The 20,315-nt window shown below is 45.2% G+C and overlaps 1 protein-coding gene across 4 annotated transcripts; it reads right to left on the minus strand.

Moving 5' to 3' along the window:
- Window positions 1-694: 694 nt before the first annotated feature.
- On the minus strand, window positions 695-16,331 carry LOC121545761 (homeodomain-interacting protein kinase 1). Of its 4 annotated transcripts, none has more exons than XM_041856564.2 (18): window positions 16,026-16,331; window positions 14,779-15,548; window positions 14,399-14,590; window positions 13,205-13,386; window positions 12,843-12,966; window positions 12,538-12,657; window positions 12,229-12,315; window positions 11,834-12,015; window positions 5,465-5,615; window positions 5,132-5,336; window positions 4,700-4,818; window positions 4,318-4,446; window positions 3,280-3,446; window positions 2,905-3,042; window positions 2,506-2,673; window positions 2,091-2,293; window positions 1,832-1,938; window positions 695-1,691 (listed from the first exon to the last, which is right to left on the minus strand). In XM_041856564.2, the coding sequence occupies exons 2-18, from the start codon at window positions 15,544-15,546 to the stop codon at window positions 1,302-1,304; spliced, it is 3,432 nt and encodes a 1,143-aa protein (XP_041712498.2). In that variant the 5' UTR covers window positions 15,547-15,548; window positions 16,026-16,331; the 3' UTR covers window positions 695-1,301. The 4 variants fall into 4 exon arrangements, with proteins under 4 accessions (XP_041712498.2, XP_041712496.2, XP_041712500.2 ...); XM_041856562.2 differs by having other exon boundaries at window positions 3,280-3,449; XM_041856566.2 differs by lacking the exon at window positions 4,318-4,446.
- Window positions 16,332-20,315: the final 3,984 nt, after the last annotated feature.

Here is a 20,315-nt window from a genome sequence, read left to right on the forward strand (position 1 = left end):
AGTTACAGAATGTTACTTTATTTGAGTATTTTCATACATCTGTTTTTCCATTTAGAAATGAGAGCACTTTATATATCTAGTCCTCCCATTTGAAGGCGTCATAAGTATTTGGACAAAAATAATGCCCCCAAAACATGCTAACCTCTCACAATTACCAATAACAGTATGATTTTATGCCTCTAAACTTCACTCATCATTATTCACAATTAATTAATGCTTATCCTTAATCACGGTAGCAACTATATTAATGTAGAATTGTTCAGAAACTTTCTATTTACAATAAAAGTGACAAAAAAGGCACAATACATTATTTACCATTCATTTCTATTGGTGGCACAACATAACCAAAACAAACTGCAAATGCATTCAAGGTTGATGTAGTCATTGCATGCCAGGAATATGGGACCAAATACTAAACTTGACTAAATGTAATACACTTATGATATCTTCAAATGGGGGGAGGACTAGATACATAAAGTGCATTCATTTCTAAACAGTAAAACATATGTATGAAAATACCCTGGTGACGTTCTGTACTGTCGCCTCATATAAAACATTTGATCTCAAATCCAAAATGCTGGAGTATAGAGCCAAAGTAAAAGTTTTAGCTTCTCTGTCTAAATAAATACGTAGAGGAGTGTACATGTGTAGGGGAGTGTTTCAGATAAGGTGACACATTTAGTCGACAAACTCATTATTTTATCTGTATTCTTTTAAACAGACACGTAAAACACAAACAGAGAAACTCTGTTCAGAGTTATTTGCAATATGCAGACACATTCAAAATAATGATAAAAGCAAATAAATAAAAGGAACTGTCTTATAATTCTAGTACAATTTGATTAGCTGCAGTACATGGAAATAAAATGCCATGATAACAACATGAAGGACACATGGTTAGTGCTTTTATAAGCTTCATATTTTAAAAACAAAGATATTTAAAAAACTAAATACTGGCTTTACATAGGAGAAATGTTTAAGGACTTTTCTGCACATAAGTGTGTTTCATTTAAACAAATATTTACCACTTTAAAGCAGTCTCTGAAACCAGGACATTGCGAACAAAGCTGTTAAAATAATTCAAAACGAGGCCTTACTAAATTGCACATTTAAAAATATCAGTGGTATTTAAGTATAATAGTTCCTGTGCTAAACTTGTGCAGAGGTGCACCTTTATGATCTTGGTCTCCATTTGGTCTTCCGCTGGGCTAGATAGCTGTTCTTTCCACAGAAATATAATCTATGGGATTCTATTATATGATTTTTCTATGGGATTCTATTTCTATGGCAGCCTCTATTCCTCACAGGTAGGGGTACTGACTGAGCTTCCTCTGGCTGAGCTGGTAGGCTGCTGCGCTGGACCGGGGGACGGGGTAAGGCTGGGCCGCCAGCTGCTGGTGGTGGTACTGTCCCTGGGCATGAAGGAGCCCCAGGGAGGAGTAGGGCCCGCTGGGCCGGGTGTGTCGAGAAGAGCCCCCGGCTTGGAGTTGGTCCACGGCCTGGGAGACAGAGGCCAGGGCGGCAGAGGCAGGATAGGCGTACAAGTTAGGGGTAGAGGTGAAGATGGAGGCAGCTTCTTGCAGGCGGTAGGAGTGGGAGGAGACTGGAGGAGGGTAGGTGGGCTGACGACGCAAGGAGCTGCTGTTGCCTCCTGTTCTGTCTTGTGACGATGACATCACAGACTGCTGTACCTGGGGAGGAATATAATGGCACATTGTATTATGCTACTCGCATTTAGATACTTTCTGCCTCGAGACTAAACTTGAAATAAAAAGAGGATAAACAAAAACAATAAGACATGACAACTGAGGTCAACCATATTGCTTTATACCTGACTCAGGTTGAGAGGTTGAGATCTGCTAGTTGTGGCCCCTCCTGCCCTGCTGGACTGCTGAGCTGTCCCCTTCTTGGACTTACCAGAGACATTAGCATGTTGATCTGAGAAACAAATACCACATACTTAGTGCTGAGAGAATAGTTTAGTGTGAGAAGTTGCAGGTGATGCACAAAAGTTCCCAAAACAACAAAGCTAGAGGCCGCCCCACCTTTACAATGGTAGGGGAAACACTAGCCTGGAGGTGTGTGCTAACCTGATTTGTGGGCCCCGCTCTCCCCAGGCTGACTCTTCACTGAGGGCAGGATGATGGCCAGGGACTTGGAGGTGGTCTGGGACGAGGAGGAGTTGGTGGCAAGGTGCTTGGGGCTCAGGGGACTGCTGATGGACGAGTCAGAGTCATGCGAGTCGTGGACCGTCACACAGCTGATCACATTGGCCCGCTGGTTAGCACCAGAGCTGTGGAAAAGAGAAAGAACACTCACATTTTCATTTCAGAACACAGATATTCATATTTTGCGTTCAACCCAACCCCTTGAGAGACACAAGACAAGGGGTTGAAAGCCAGGGTCATCCACAGTGCTGGTTTCAGCTACTCAATAAAACAGCAGTCTCTCTCATGAATTCACACATTAGGTGCTTTCATGAGAATACACAGGATGTGACCTCACCTGGCAGCAGGGAACTTCCTGTCATCCTCGTCCTCTGTGTCACTGTGGATGGTGATAATGCTGGCAGCAGGGCTGGGAGTATCGGAGATGACGATTGGATCACTACTGAAGGCAGGCAGAGGGGTATTGTAGACCACAGAGGCAGCTGGCTCCAGCGACAACACAGGCCTGCAAAGGGGCAACACTCCTTTTTAATGTAAAGCATACTGAGTTTCAATGTACTTTAAAAAAAAGTTTGCTTTGATTTGAAAGTGGTCAATCATAAAGCTCTCACTGATTCAAATAAATCACATACATAAATAAATCACATACATGGTGAGGAAGGGAACCATACAGTATACAAGTGTATGAATGAATAAAGTGTGTATTTTGGGACATGGCCATTGGTTTGAAAGTTACCTGGCCCTACTGTCGGTATGTCGAGCCTTAGACCTTTTCCCCTGCTGGGATCTTGCTTGGGAGGGGGCCGTGGGTGCTTGACGCCCCAGTGCAAGGTCCTGCTGCGTGATGCCATCGTAATGGCTGCCATGACGACCCCTGGCATCACAACAAGTTGTAATTAGCTTTCCTAGCATATTGGAATCAGTACAACACAATGGCATAAGTGGGCAGTTATTATTTGAACCAACTAATGTCTCCACATACTGTAACCTAGATACAAGAAAATAGCATAAATATAAAATGGGCTTCCTCCGATTCCTCTAACTTTCTGCTGTTTGGTCAGTGATATGGCCTTAGTGACTGAGCCCAGAGGGACAGCACTGCAGGACTCACCTCCGATGTGAGGCCTGTTGTCCTGAGCGGTCTCCCCCAGAGAGGGGGGCTCCCATGGGAGAGTCAGGGACCAGTGTCTGGTTCTGGCTGGGGTTGTGAAGGGCCATGCCTGGCATCTGCTGCCATGTGGAGGGGATGAGGATCTGCTGGGTCCCTGCTGGCCAGCCCTGCTGTACACACACATGCACAGACAAAAACAAAAACAGACACTGTTGAACAGTCTGTTTTAAGGGAAATAGAAAAACGCTGTGCTAAATGTGAGTATGACAGTCAGACCACCACAGAATGCAGGTGCATGACGAGCACATGCAGTTTGTAGACAGACATGATTCGGTGTCTCCTACTGTCACACATGAAAAGATATAGGCATCCAGCATGCCCCCACTGAGTCAAGCTCAAATTCAGAAGAGAAAGATACAATGAAGAAGAAGAAAAAAAAACATCCAATGACTGGTCTCTGTTCCTCGGACTTCCAAAGCATAACCTGAACAATAGTTACTGCTGAGGAGGGAAATAGGATTGAAATCAAAACACCATTAAAACGGGAACTCCAACTGGCAGGAAAAGAAAACGGTTCATGCTCTCAAGCCAAGCAGACATGCCCTGGAAGGTAGTCCTGTAGAACTGAGAAGGTCCATTCAAACACTGGTTTAAGACCTGGAACTCAGAGGAATATGTTAAGAGAAACATGACAGATAATCAAGGGGCAGCATCGAAGCTGGCATTTCTCGTGCCTGCTGCACAATTCCAAGACAAAGCAACGGCATTAATACTTTGAATCAACAGCAGGTTCCCGAGGTTGCAGTGATGAAGGGCAAATTTACAGCAAGACTTCCGGAAACTTCAGCTGTCCCTGTATCATAACGGAAGGGGAAGAGAAAGGGAGAGATGAGACGCTGCAAGCAAAAGCGCAGACTATAGTAAGCAGCAGCACATGCGTCCCATGCTCTGCACACCCCTGAAATGTGTCAGGGGGAGAAAGGGGTACAGGGGAGACAGGGGCAACAGGGGGTAGCAGGAGTGGTGTTGGTGCTTTACCAGCATGGTGGGGCTCTGATCCAGCAGGCTAGGCCTTCCAGCCCCACAGCCCAGGGGCAGCGAATACAGAGGGGCCATTCCTGCCACAGGGGCGTGCAGAGTGGCTACCATCAATGGATTGCAGGAGGCCTGGTGGGGAGGAGGTTTGAGGGAGGGGTGTAGGGGTTAGATAACTAGCCAGGGGGGACAGACCTGATCGCCACATCCTTTCACCAAAGTCTGAGATTGATTCCCAAAGAAAGGAGAGGACGTTAAACAGGTTTAACACGTTGTGAAGAATCCTGTCTTTATTCTGGTGAGATACACCCAAGTTATTCATTGGATTCCAAACATGGTGTCAGGTTGTGGGTTGGTGGTCATGCAGCACTCAGTCTTACTGTACCTGTGTGAGCATTCCAGGCTGGAGATGTAGAGGCTGAGTGGACTGGTTCTGGGGCACCATGGGAACAGAGTTATCCATCCTCACTGGGAACCCAGAGTGTTTACTGGACGTCTGGAGGCCTACGAAGAAATGAAGGAGGTAGATTAGTTAATGTAATGAATATACAGCTTTGCAGAAGCAGATTACAGACATTACAGCTAACTTAGGACAATTGGGCAACATCAACATTATGAAGTTCAGATCATCCTGTGTTAATACATCACATAAGGCTACAGCAACATGAATTACTGAAAGTTATCTCCCACATTACAACAGATTTACTTAGCTGCGACATGAATTTGGTCTTCATACAAGTGCAGCAAGAGAGGCAAACAAACTATTGTTATAACACTGTAACCCTGCTCCATACAGTTCCTTCTCTGCTCGGCTCACCCTGGATGGTGGGTGGGCAGACGATGAGAGTCTGCTGGAAGGGCTCAGCCTGGCCACACAGCTGGGTGGGTCTGGTCTGCAGAGGGACACTCTGCTGGGGGAGACCTGGGATGTTGATAGTAGCCTGCTGGTACAGGCCCGGCTGGTAGTTCAGCAGAGGGACGTTGCTGCTCACTGACAGTGACTGGCCACCGGTGGACGCCATCTGACATGGTGGGGATAACATGACATAACCAACCATTCATCACTATGTGTTGTGAAATGTCACACTTTATTTACGCGCTGAAAGGACATCCTGAGAAAGTCTGACAATACAAGGTATTAGCTTCTCACCTGGTTGTGCTGGTTGAGCTGGCTGCTAAATGTAACAGTGAGGTTTGTAGCTGCACTGGGGGTGTTGTTGCTAGAAAACAGATTCTTTCCACTCTCGAAAGCGCTGACCCTGCGCTTGCATATGTCCATGTTCTGGAAGCATGACTTCACACTGAAAAAGAAGAAGAATTATCAAGGCACTCTAAATGAGCAAGGTAAACAGAGGAGAGGCCTAAAAAAATAATAAAAGAGAAAAACAAGGATATTTGCAACGCTGTCGTAATCCTGGGCTATTGTGTGTAAGGGCTCTATGCCAAAAAATGTTATATTAAATCAAATAGAACTTAATTTAAAGGTTGAGTAAGTTAGAATGTTGTCCACAAATGTACCCACATTTCTATTAGCTGAAATCCAAGTCCATTAGCTGAAATCCAAGTCCATATTATGGCAAGAACAGCTCAAATAAGCAAATAGAAACGATTGAATAGAATTATTACTTTAAGACATCAAGATCAGTCAATACGGAAAATGACAAGAACTTTGAAAGTTTCTTCAAGTGCAGTCGCAAAAACCATCAAGCGCTATGATGAAACTGGCTCTCATGAGGACCACCACAGGAATGGAAGACCCAGAGTTACCTCTGCTGCAGAGGATATGTTCATTAGAGTTACCAGCCTCAGAAATTGCAGCCCAAATAAATGCTTCAGTGTTCAAGTAACAGACACATCTCAACATCAACTGTTCAGAGGAGACCGTGTGAATCATGCCTTCATGGTCAAATTGCTGCAAAGAAACCACTACTAAAGGACACCAATAAGAAGAAGAGAGTTGCTTGGACCAAGAAACATGAGCAATGGACATTAGACCGGTGGAAATGTGTCCCTTTGGTCTGATGAGTCCAAATGTGAGATTTCTGGTTCCAACCGCCGTGTCTTTGTGAGACGCAGAGTAGGTGAACGGACGATCTCTGCATAAGTATTTCCCACTGTAAAGCATGGAGGAGGAGGTGTGATGGTGCTTTGCTGGTGACACTGTCTGTGATTTATTCAAGGCACACTTAACCAGCATGGCTACCACAGCATTCTGCAGTGATATGCCATCCCATCTGGTTTGGGCTTAGTGGGACTATCATTCGTTTTTCAACAGGACATGACACAACACACCTCCAGGCTGTGTAAGGGCTATTTTACCAAGAAGGAGAGTGATGGAGTGCTGCATTAGATGACCTGGCCTCCACAATCCCCCGACTTCAACCCAATTGAGATGGTTTGGGATGAGTCGGACCGCAGAGTGAAGGAAAAGCAGCCAACAAGTGCTCAGCATACAGGTGGAGAGAACAAGTATTTGATACACTGCCGATTTTGCAGGTTTTCCTACTTACAAAGCATGTAGAGGTCTGTAATATTTATCATAGGTACACTTCAACTGTGAGAGACAGAATCTAAAACAAAAATCCAGAAAATCACATTGTATGATTTTTAAGTAATTCATTTGCATTTTATTGCATGACATAGGTATTTGATACATCAGAAAAGCATAACTTAATATTTGGTACAGCAACCTTTGTTTGCAATTACAGAGATCATACGTTTCCTGTAGGTCTTGACCAGGTTTGCACACACTGCAGCAGGGATTTTGGCCCACTCCTCCATACAGACCTTCTCCAGATCCTTCAGGTTTCGGGGCTGTCGCTGGGCAATACGGACTTTCAGCTCCCTCCAAAGATTTTCTATTGGGATCAGGTCTGGAGACTGGCTAGGCCACTCCAGGACCTTGAGATGCTTCTTACGGAGCCACTCCTTAGTTGCCCTGGCTGTGTGTTTCGGGTCGTTGTCATGCTGGAAGACCCAGCCACGACCCATCTTCAATGCTCTTACTGAGGGAAGGAGGTTGTTGGCCAAGATCTCGCGATACATGGCCCCATCCATCCTCCCCTCAATACGGTGCAGTCGTCCTGTCCCCTTTGCAGAAAAGCATCCCCAAAGAATGAGGTTTCCACCTCCATGCTTCACTGTTGGGATGGTGTTCTTGGGGTTGTACTCATCCTTCTTCTTCCTCCAAACACGGCGAGTGGAGTTTAGACCAAAAAGCTCTATTTTTGTCTCATCAGACCACATGACCTTTTCCCATTCCTTCTCTGGATCATCCAGATGGTCATTGGCAAACTTCAGACGGGCCTGGACATGCCCTGGCTTGAGCAGGGGGACCTTGCGTGCGCTGCAGGATTTTAATCCATGACGGCGTAGTGTGTTACTAATGGTTTTCTTTGAGACTGTGGTCCCAGCTCTCTTCAGGTCATTGACCAGGTCCTGCCGTGTAGTTCTGGGCTGATCCCTCACCTTCCTCATGATCATTGATGCCCCACGAGGTGAGATCTTGCATGGAGCCCCAGACCGAGGGTGATTGACCGTCATCTTGAACTTCTTCCATTTTCTAATAATTGCGCCAACAGTTGTTGCCTTCTCACCAAGCTGCTTGCCTATTGTCCTGTAGCCCATCCCAGCCTTGTGCAGGTCTACAATTTTATCCCTGATGTCCTTACACAGCTCTCTGGTCTTGGCCATTGTGGAGAGGTTGGAGTCTGTTTGATTGAGTGTGTGGACAGGTGTCTTTTATACAGGTAACGAGTTCAAACAGGTGCAGTTAATACAGGTAATGAGTGGAGAACAGGAGGGCTTCTTAAAGAAAAAACTAACAGGTCTGTGAGAGACGGAATTCTTACTGGTTGGTAGGTGATCAAATACTTATGTCATGCAATAAAATGCAAATTAATTACTTAAAAATCATATTTTTTTGTGATTTTCTGGATTTTTGTTTTAGATTCCGTCTCTCACAGTTGAAGTGTACCTATGATAAAAATTACAGACCTCTACATGCTTTGTAAGTAGGAAAACCTGCGAAATCGGCAGTGTATCAAATACTTGTTCTCCCCACTGTATGTCATCTAAAGCAGAGAATAGCTAAACTCACATATTGTTTACATGTTGAGCTATACACTGAGTATACAAAACATTAAGGACACCTTCTCTTTCCATAGCATAGGCTGACCAGGTGAAAGCTATGATCCCTTATTGATGTCACTTGTTAAATCCACTTCAAATCAGTGAAGATAAAGGGGAGGGGACGGGTTAAAGAAGGATTTTTAAGCCTTGAGACGATTGAGACATGGATTGTTTATGTGTGCCATTCAGAGGGTGTATGGGCAAGACAAAAGATTGAAGTGCCTTTGAACAGGGTATGGTAGTAGGTGTCAGGCACAACGGTTTGCTTCAAGAACTGCAACGCTGTTGGGTTTTACACGCTCAACAGTTTCCCGTGTGTATCAAGAATAGCCCACCACCCAAAGGACATCCAGCCAACTTGACACAACTGTGGGAAGCATTGGAGTCAACATGGGCCAGCATCCCTGTGGAACGCTTTTGACACCTCGTATTTGTCCATGCCCCGACGAATTGAGGCTGTTCTGAGGGCAAAAGGGCGAGGGGGTACAACTCAATATTAGGAAGGTGTTCTTAATGTTTTATACACTCAGTGTATGTTCTCAACTGAAAATGATACCAGTTGACAATGTATATGACGCAAAGCATATACCAGATTTTGTGTCACACCCTGATCTGTTTCACCTGTCTTTGTGATTGTCTCCACCCACTCCAGGTGTCGCCCATCTTCCCCAATATCCCCAGTGTATTTATACCTGTGTTCTCTGTTTGTCTACCAGCGTTTTTCCCCTTGCTCCTGTCTTTCTCCAGTTCCTGTTTTCTAGTTTTCCCGGTTTTGACCATTCTGCCTGCCCTGACCCTGAGCCTGCCGTTCTGTACCTTGTCACACCACCCTGGATTATTAACCTCTGCCTGCCCTGACCCTAAGACTGCCTGCCGTTCTATACTTTTGGACTCTGATATGGATTACTGACCTCTGCCTGCCCTTGACCTGTCGTTTGCCTGCCCTCTGTTTTTGTAATACACTGCTCAAAAAAATAAAGGGAACACTTAAACAACACAATGTAACTCCAAGTCAATCACACTTCTGTGAAATCAAACTGTCCACTTAGGAAGCAACACTGATTGACAATACATTTCACATACTGTTGTGCAAATGGAATAGACAACAGGTGGAAATTATAGGCAATTAGCAAGACACCCCCAATAAAGAAATGGTTCTGCAGGTGGTGACCACAGACCACTTCTCAGTTCCTATGCTTCCTGGCTGATGTTTTGGTCACTTTTGAATGCTGGCGGTGCTTTCACTCTAGTGGTAGCATGAGACGGAGTCTCCAACCCACACAAGTGGCTCAGGTAGTGCAGCTCATCCAGGATGGCACATCAATGCGAGCTGTGGCAAGAAGGTTTGCTGTGTCTGTCAGCGTAGTGTCCAGAGCATGGAGGCGCCTCCAGGAGACAGGCCAGTACATCAGGAGACGTGGAGGAGGCTGTAGGAGGGCAACAACCCAGCAGCAGGACTGCTACCTCCGCCTTTGTGCAAGGAGGAGCACTTTCAGAGCCCTGCAAAATGACCTCCAGCAGGCCACAAATGTGCATGTGTCTGCTCAAACGGTCAGAAACAGACTCCATGAGGGTGGTATGAGGGCCCGACGTCCACAGGTGGGGGTTGTGCTTATAGCCCAACACCGTGCAGGACGTTTGGCATTTGCCAGAGAACACCAAGATTGGCAAATTCGCCACTGGCGCCCTGTGCTCTTCACAGATGAAAGCAGGTTCACACAGCACGTGACAGACGTGACAGAGTCTGGAGACGCCGTGGAGAACGTTCTGCTGCCTGCAACATCCTCCAGCATGACCGGTTTGGCAGTGGGTCAGTCATGGTGTGGGGTGGCATTTCTTTGGGGGGACGCACAGCCCTCAATGTGCTCGCCAGAGGTAGCCTGATTGCCATTAGGTATCGATATGAGATCCTCAGACCCCTTGTGAGACCATATGCTGGTGCGGTTGGCCCTGGGTTCCTCCTAATGCAAGACAATGCTTGACCTCATGTGGCTGGAGTGTGTCAGCAGTTCCTGCAAGAGGAAGGCATTGATGCTATGGACCGCCCGTTCCCCAGACCTGAATCTAATTGAGCACATCTGGGACATCATGTCTCGCTCCATCCACCAACGCCACGTTGCACCACAGACTGTCCAGGAGTTGGCGGATGCTTTAGTCCAGGTCTGGGAGGAGATCCCTCAGGAGACCATCCGCCACCTCATCAGGAGCATGCCCAGTCGTTGTAGGGAGGTCATACAGGCACGTGGAGGCCACACACACTACTGAGCCTCATTGACTTGTTTTAAGGACATTACATCAAAGTTGGATCAGCCTGTAGTGTGGTTTTCCACTTTAATTTTGAGGGTGACGACAAATCCAGACCTCCATGGGTTGATAAATTTGATTTCCATTGATAATTTGTGTGTGATTTTGTTGTCAGCACATTCAACTATGTAAAGAAAAAAGTATTTAATAAGATTATTTCATTCATTCAGTTCTAGGATGTGTTATTTTAGTGTTCCCTTTTTTGAGCAGTGTACATTTTTGTTGCTTCGACACTGTCAAACATCTGGGTCTTCTCCTGAAACTTGATATTTTGTACATGCCTTTTAAGTGCTAACATATACAATTTTGCGCATATCCAACCCTTGTAATTTAGGTACAGGATGAAAATAAGGAGATGACAATTAGACTACAGGAGATTAGCATTTCAGGTAACATTTTATGAGGTTCATTTTATTTCATTCATTCTAGCAATGTTTCTATCAAAATTATTGCAGTTCCCATAGATAGACAGCACATGGTTGCTCTAAGTATGTATCACTGACCCTGGATAAGATAGCGACTGGGCTAACACAGCTAACCTTTTAGGTCAATAATATGCTAGCTAGTTAGTTATACCTAGGTAGCTTACAAGATTACATTTACATTTTAGTCATTTACATTTTAGTCATTTAGCAGACGCTCTTATCCAGAGCGACTTACAGTTAATGCATACAATTTTTTTTTTTTTTTTTTTTTTTTCATACCCCCTGTGGGAATCAAACCCACAACCCTGGCGTTGCAAACGCCATGCTCTATCAACTGAGCTACATCCCTGCAGGCCATTCCCTCCCCTACCCTGGACGACGCTGGGCCAATTGCGCGCCGCCCCATTGGTCTCCCGGTCGCGGCCGGCTATGACAGAGCCTGGATTCGAACCAGGATCTCTAGTGGCACAGCTAGCACTGCGATGCAGTGCCTTAGACCACTGCGCCACAGATGCTCTTATCCTGAGCGACTTACAGTTAGTGAGTGCATACATTTTCATACTGGCCCCCCGTGGGAAACGAACCCATTTGTACTCATCCTATAAATTGCATTTGAAATAAATGCCACAATACAATAGTCCTGACTATCCTCTACTTACTGTGAGCTGTGAGGGAAGTGCAGCAGGTGTGTCATGGTGACGAAGGGGTGGTTGAGGGTCTTCATGGGGGTGATGCGTTTGTCTGCGTCCAGCGTCAGCATCTTCTTTAGCAGATCAATAAACTCTCTCCGGTCAGCCTTCTCTGCCAGGACGTCAGTCCCCACCAGACAAGTCATGTTCACCTGCAACAGCACACAGAAAGTTGCTTTCTCTGGCTAAGATTGTCTGCTAAATGACTAAAATGTAAACATTTAAATATTAAGTCTCCTCTGAAGAAATCAAATACATTTATGATATGAAACAAACCAATTTATAAGAATAATACAAAAACATTAAGATATCAATGACAGGAGTGAGGGATTTAATAGAATGAATGGTAACCTGTTCACCCTCACCTGCATCATATCATCCAAACAGTTGAAAATGTATTTCCTCGCCTCCTTTGACTTTATCCCCAGCTCTGCCTCATGCTCTGAAGGTGTCTACAGACAAAAACAAAATACAGCAGAAAACTATTACGTACAGTAGCACTTTACATTACTGCACAGAATAAGGGGGTAATAATATGGTAATAAAGTGGAAACTAGTTACAACTAGTAATAACATGCTACCAAAAATACTGTATAATATAGGCCTAGCTACACTCATGAATAAAATATGCACATATCAAAAACCCGGAGATGTTCTGTTGCCACATATTGTACCTTGAGCCTCCAGAGGGGGTAGCTGGAGTCAGGGCCTCTGTTGAAGAAGCGGCTGGTCTTTGTGCCTGCACTCAGGAGGTACTCAGCAGGCAGGCCCTGGGTCTGGGAAATGTACCGGATCTGATGCAGCCAAGGGAAACGCAAATCAGAGACAGGGCACAAACACACATTGTATTAAAGACAATACTGTATAAAATGCTAGATAAAATATAATACTGTATTACTACAAAATGAAAGAAACAAATACATGTCAATGATGGATGACAGTGTATTGTCTCACTGAAGGTAGAAGAGTTGCTGCTGACCTGACCATACTCTGAGGCACCAGGATAAAGAGGCCAACCCAAGAACAGTTCAGCAATGACACAGCCCAGAGACCACATGTCGATCGCTTCACAGAAGGGAAGGCCCAGGATGATCTCTGGCGCCCTGTAATAATAATAATAAATAACACACACAAACCATTGGACATGTCCATAGTAGCACACTGAGCCTGCAATACATCCTCCATGGCTACTGGGACTTGTCCAGATTGTGCCCATAGAAATATAATTGCTAAAACTAGCATCCCCCATTTAAGTAAATTGCAGTGGTCTGAGGGGCTTTGCTTGTTCCAGTAATGATATTTCTATGCTTGTACCTCACCATGAGACAGTCAGACACTCACCGGTAGTAGCGGGACTGCAGGTAGGTGGAACACACTGCCTTGGAGACGTGGCTGGCAGAGCCGAAGTCGATGACCTTGACCCTGTAGGGCTGTCTGAGAGGATCTACCAGCATGATGTTCTCTGGCTTCAGGTCAGCATGGATCAGACCTAGGCTCTTCAGCTTCATCAGGGCCGTGGCCACCTGATGACACACGAGGCAGTGTAAAATATACACTCCCCTACGTATTTATTTGGACAGTGAAGCTAAAACTTTTAATTTGGCTCTATACTCCAGCATCTTGGATTTGAGATCAAATGTTTTATATGAGGCACAGTACAGAATGTCACCTTTTATTTGAGCGTATTTTCATACATATCTGTTTAACCGTTTAGAATTGAATGCACTTTATATATCTAGTCCCCCCATTTGAAGGTGTCATAAGTATTTGGACAAATTCACTTATAGTGTATTACATTTAGTCAAAAGTTTAGTATTTGGTCCCATATTCCTATCTTGCAATGACTACATCAAGCTTGTGCCTACAAACTTGTGGATGCTTTTGCTGTTTGTTTTGGTTGTGTTTCAGATTATGTTGTGCCCAATAGAAATGAAAAGTAAATAATGCAGTGTCATTTCAGAGTCACATATTGTAAATAAGAATACAATGTATTTCTGAACACTTCTACATTAATGTGGATGCTACCATGATTATGGATGAATTGCAAATGCATACAACAAGTTTGTAGAGTCACAAGCTTGATGTAGTCATTTCGTGCTAGGAATATGGGACCATATACTAAACTTCTGACTAAATATAATACACTATAAGTGAACTTGTCCAAATACTTATGACACCTTCAAATGGGGGGACTAGATACATAAAGTGCATTCATTTTTAGACAGTAAAACAGATATGAAAATATCCTCAAAAATAAATGGGTGACATTCTGTACTGGAGTATAGAGCCAAATTAAAAGTTGTAGCTTCACTGTCCAAATAATTAGATAGGAGAGTCTATATATTATGTATGTGGCTGTACGATATGTGTATGATATGGGTAACGTGCAATATATGTATTGTGTATCAGTGTATGTGTCTAGTGGGTAATGCAAAATGTATTGTGTTATTTTGCATACAGTCAGCAGTACTGAAAAAGTGTTCAAGACTATTTTCCCCATATGGATAATAAAGCATATGTTGTACTGTATCATACCTGCTGCAGCACAGGCCGGATGGACTTGAGTAGCAGCGGACTGAACTTGCTGTGTTTCAGGAAGTCATAGAGGTTCTGCTCCAGCATCTCAAACACCAGGCAGGTGTGGTTCTTGTGTTGGAAACACTCGTAGGAACGCACAAAGTTGAACTCGTCAGCATTCTCAGTGCTCAGTCTGCTCAGGATACTCACCTGGAGAGTGGAGAAGGGCAGATAGATGTTACATTATTATTATTTCTCCTCCCCAAACTTTTACAAAATGTACGTATGCATGGTATTGTTACAATTGACAAATTCAATTGAAGCTCTGACCAGATATCCTTATTGATTTGGTTCAAGCTTACAAGAAAGTCACTTTTGCTTAGTGATACAACACTAACCTCAATTTGACCTTGCCGGACATATGAGGGATGATTCTTCAAGATCTTGATGGCCACAATCTCATTAGTGCCACGCTTCCAGCATTTAGCCACCTGACCAAATGTACCTCTCCCTAGAAACTCCAGCACCTCATAACTGTTGGTCACAGAGCACAGGATCTCATGCTGCACTAGCTGGTAGTCCCCTTCACTGTGAGAGTTACTACTCTTTGTGGTGGAGGTGGAATGTGCTATGGACTGGGCTGTGGTGGTTCCCCCACCAGCGGCTGTGCGGTTGGAGAGCACAGGGGCAGAGAGCTCCTCCAGGATCTGAACACTGTCACTGCTGTCCACCTCCTCACTCTTCCTCTTCACGCTGTTACCGTACTGCTTTTGGTATAGGTCGCCTGGCTGGGAGGAGTATGCAGCATCTTTGACAAGGCAACTGGTGGAGGAGGAGGAAGATGAAGAGGAAGGGGGTCCTCGGACGCTGCCGGTGCTGTCTGCCGCCCGTACGACCGTCAGCTCCCGGGAGCCTGCCCCCGTTGATGGATACCCCCGGTTGGAGTTGGAGAAGTTGTATGCTGGGTTGAAACTTGATGCAGAGGGGGAGGATGTGTTTCCATTGCCCTGGCTGGAGACCTGCTGCTGGTAGTAACTGTTGTTGTTGTTGTCTCCCACCTGGCTGTTCACATCCCACACACTGTTCTCTACCTTCAGTTTCTTGGAGCGAGTGTAGGCGCTGGAGGAGATTGAGGGAGAGGAGAACACCTGGAGCTCGGAAGCCATGTCTACACAAAATGGGAGGCAAATAGAGATGATTGCATTTTTACATTTAAGTCATTTAGCAGACGCTCTTATCCAGAGCAACTTACAGTAGTGAGTGCATTCATTTTTAATACTGGTCCCCCGTGGGAATCGAACCCACAACTCTGGCGTTGCAAGCGTCATGCTCTACCAACTGAACCACACGGTGAAATCACCATAAAGTGACAGCTGGTGTTAACTCGCTAGTTGTCTTACATTGTTGATATAGATCAAACAGTTGAAATCAATTTAAATTAATCAGCTTGACAACTCATACCAAGTGAGCTACATTTGCAAAACTGTAGCGTATCATCATTGTCCTGCTAGCGGCGTCAGCCATGTTATTGCGGAACAAAGCAGCAGCCAGGCAGCTTAGGAGAAAGCTAACGTTATAGCTAGCTAGCTGTTAGTGAAAACTGGTTGTCAACAACCGGAAAATAACATAATGCAAAACCTGTCACCTGTGTTTGGTTTAGTCCTGCAGTTCCGATCGTTTTCCCAAAATAGCAGGCCACATTGTTTTTGGTCCAATGAAGTGCTAGCTAGCTGCAGCTACCGCGAGCTTCACGCAGAAGATCTCCCCTCGAGATCTCTCCTCTGACGCGACATCATAATAACATTAGCTATGGAGATATCACACGACATCATATAATTTGGAGGTACCTAGCTAGCTAGAAAATGACAAACTGACTCCAAAAACAGCAGGACAGACCATGATCCATCACTAGTATTATTATGCCAGCAGCACAAATGATGACGTCACTATGTATGGCAATTACGAAACCTTCAAAATACAAGCCAACATTTTTTAGAGACCAAATCAAATCAAATCAAATCTTTCTCTAAATATTTGCCAAAGCACGAGGTGTCGCCTTTGTTACACGCTGCGCACATGCTCTGATGTTCCTCAGGTGTCCATCTTTTGTATGTGCGTAAAGCAATTTACATGTCGGTTCTACTTCAAACCTTTCAGACCGTCAGTATGGTTGAAATTATGGATTACGAGGTCAAATCATGAGGTCAGTGATCTTCAGGTTGGAAAGTCGTTGCTCTAGAAAGAGGCCCGAGTTCTCGAGTTTGAGTTGGATGACTGTTCAAATAGATTTTCCCAGTCGGAGCTCAAATTTTTCAGAATTCCCAATTATTGTGAACGCACTAAAGTCGGAAGTCGGTTCCCAGTTCTGAGTTCCTAATTGTTTTGAACGCGGCATATATCCCTCACACTCCTCGCAGGTCGAGTAATAATAATAACAACAAAGTCATGCCGGTGATGTGACAGCGTGGGAGGATGTGCCAGGGTTCATATAAAACCTTAGGTCAGACCTTGTCTCTTATTTCGATTTGCAAAGATACACTACATGAAATCATGGGCATTAATATGGAGTTGGTCCCCCCTTTGCTGCTATAACAGCCTCCACTCTTCTGGGAAGGCTTTCCACTAGATGTTGGAACATTGCTGCGGGGACTTGCTTCCATTCAGCCACAAGAGCATTAGTGAGGTCGGGCACTGATGTTGGGCGATTAGGTCTGGCTCCCAGTCGGCGTTCCAATTCATCCCAAAGGTGTTCGATGGAGTTGAGGTCAGGGCTCTGTGCAGGCCATTCAAGTTTTTCCACACCGATCTCGACAAACCATTTCTGTATGGACCTTGCTTTGTGCACACGGGCATTGTCATGCTGAAACAGGTTGTTAGCCTAGCCAGCTATATAATGTGAGATTCAAACTGCCTCCCCCAGGCATCTCTCTCCCCTGGTATTACTAGCATGCTACAAGGTAGCTAGTTTACCAACTCAACCTAGCTGCCAGTGTGTGTTGTCAGCTTGGCTTACCAAACAACGGCCATTTGTGCGGGTTTCGCATAAATAAGCCTAAATTGAAAAAACAAGCAGCCCCTGACATACTGGGCATCATACTCCTTAGACCCATGGTGATGACCCTCTCACAAAGGTACAGGCTGCAGTTCTGACGCCAACCCCCACCATTCTCAGGGGTAAGAATGACCTCAGTCACAGACCCCCTGAAAGCTTGCACCCTCAGCCATGAGATTACATCTCTCCTGGAGAAGGGCGCGATCACAAGAGTAAAAGTATCAGAACTCAAGATGTATTTTGAAGCCGGAAGTTTACATACACCTTAGCCAAATACATTTAAACTCAGTTTTTCATAATTTCTGACATTTAATCCCAGTAAAAATTCCCTGTCTTAGGTCAGTTATGTTCACCACTTTATTTTAAGAATGTGAAATGTCAGAATAATAGTAGAGAGTGATTTATTTTAGCTTTTATTTCTTTCATCACATTCCCAGTGGGTCAGAAGTTTACATACATTCAATTAGTATTTGGTAGCATTGCCTTTAAACTGTTTAACTTGGGTCAAACGTTTCGGGTAGCCTTCCACAAGCTTCCCACCATAAATTGGGTGAATTTTGGCCCATTCCTCCTGACAGAGCTGATGTAACTGAGTCAGGTTTGTAGGCCTCTTTGCTCGCACACGCTTTTTCAGTTCTGCCCACAAATGTTCTATAGGATTGAGGTCAGGGCTTTGTGATAGCCACTCCAATACCTTGACTTTGTTGTCCTTAAGCCATTTTGCCACAACTTTGGAAGTATGCTTGGGGTCATTGTCCATTTGGAAGATCACCATCTCTAGGAGACAGAACGCATCTCCTTCCTGAGCGGTATGATGGCTGCGTGGTCCCATGGTGTTTATACTTGCATACTATTGTTTGTACAGATGAACGTGGTACCTTCAGGCGTTTGGAAATTGCTCCCAAGGATGAACCAGACTTGTGGAGGTCTACAATGTTTTCTTCTGAAGTCTTGGCTGATTTATTTTGATTTTCCCATGATGTCAAGCAAAGAGGCACTGAGTTTGAAGGTAGGCCTTGAAATACATCCACAGGTACACCGCCAATTGACTCAAATGATGTCAATTAGCCTATCAGAAGCTTCTAAAGCCATGACATCATTTTTTGGAATTTTCCAAGTTGTTTAAAGGCACAGTCAACTTAGTGTATGTAAACTTCTGACCCACTGGAATTGTGATACAGTGAATTATAAGTGAAATAATCTGTCTGTAAACAATTGTTGGAAAAATTACTTGTGTCATGCACAAAGTAGATGTCCTAACCGATTTGCCAAAACTATAGTTTGTTAACAAGACATTTGTGGAGTGGTTGAAAAACGAGTTTTAATGACTCCAACCTAAGTGTATGTAAACTTCCGACTTCAACTGTATTTCCTGGGTTCGAAGAAAGACTAAGGCTTCCGTCCAGTTCTGGATTAAAAAGAGTTCAATGTTTTCCTAAAAGTTCTCCCCTTTCATATGTTTCGGATGGTCGACGTTCTCCAGACCGTTGCCACAGGGGAATGGTTCACGTCCCTGGACTTAAAGGACGCTTACTTTCACGTCCCTATGAACACAGACGTTTTCTGCGGTTCGCCTTCCAAGGCCAGGCATACCAGTTTGCGGTATTACCCTTCGGCCTCTCCCTGGCTCCTCCAGTCTTCACAAGATGCATGAGTGCAGCCCTGAGCTTCCTCCACCTACAGGGGATTAAGATCCTTTCTTACCTCGACGACTGGATCATCTGCGCCCCCTCTCAAAAACGTGCAGCCGAGAGCACAGCACTGACCCACGTCAATGCACTGGGTCTTACCGTGAACAACGAAAAGTGCATCTTCACACCAAGCCAAAAGGTCACCTTTATTGGTGTGACTTTGAACTCCCGCACCATGAGGGCGTGTATAACCCCTCAGTACGTGGACAGCATTCTGCTTCTTCGCAACAATTCCGGTTGAAAGCATTGGTGAAAGTATGGACATTCCAACAACTGATGGGCGTGCATCAAGGCAGAAAGTAGTGATGACCGATGCTTCACTAACATGCTGGGGAGCGGTGTGGCAACACAGGACTGTACGTGGAGAGTGGTGCCCCCACTGGAGGAAAGAGCACATCAACATGCTAGAACATCAGACAGTTTACCTAGCTCTGAAACACTTTCTGCCTGTTCTCAAACACAAACATGTCCTGATGCGATCAGAGGTAGGTCTGTACGGTCCCTACAGGTGGCCCAACAACTCCTGACATGGGCCGTACCACAACTGGCCTCCCTACGAGACATCCATCTGCCAGGCAAGGTGAACGAGGTGGCTGATTTCTTGTCGCGACAGAAACCGCCCCCGGGGGAATGGAGACTTCACCCACAAGTAGTGAATATGATATGGCAGCGGTTCAGAACAGCATATATGGACCTGTTCGACTCAGAGCAAACATCCCACTGCTCCCGCTGGTTCTCTCTGATAGAGACAAACAGCCCCCTGGGTATGGATGCCTTAGCCCACACATGGCCACAGGGCCTGCTGTATGCTTTCCCTCCGACCACCCCTGATCTTAGCAATGCTAAGGTTTCCAACTCTCCTCAGTCTTCTGGAGGAAGAACCATGGCAGCTGCTACCCAGACAAGATCTGCTCTCACAGTTGGACCGCAGGATATGGCATCCCAGCCCAGACCAACTACAGCTATGATTGTAGCCTCTGAAGAGCCCGACCCTCTACTGATCGGCTGCGATCCGACTATTATCGAGACTTTACAGAACGCCAGAGCACTATCAACCAGGATGATGTCTGCTGGAAGCTGTTTATCAAATGGAGCTCTAGCAGGGCGGAGAACCCGGTGTCTTGCTCCATACCTGTCATACTGAGCTTCCTTCAGTCACTATTGGACTCAGGTCGCTCTACCTCTTCCTTAA

This window comes from Coregonus clupeaformis, chromosome 30, assembly GCF_020615455.1.
Source record: "Coregonus clupeaformis isolate EN_2021a chromosome 30, ASM2061545v1, whole genome shotgun sequence".
NCBI lineage: Eukaryota > Metazoa > Chordata > Actinopteri > Salmoniformes > Salmonidae > Coregonus > Coregonus clupeaformis.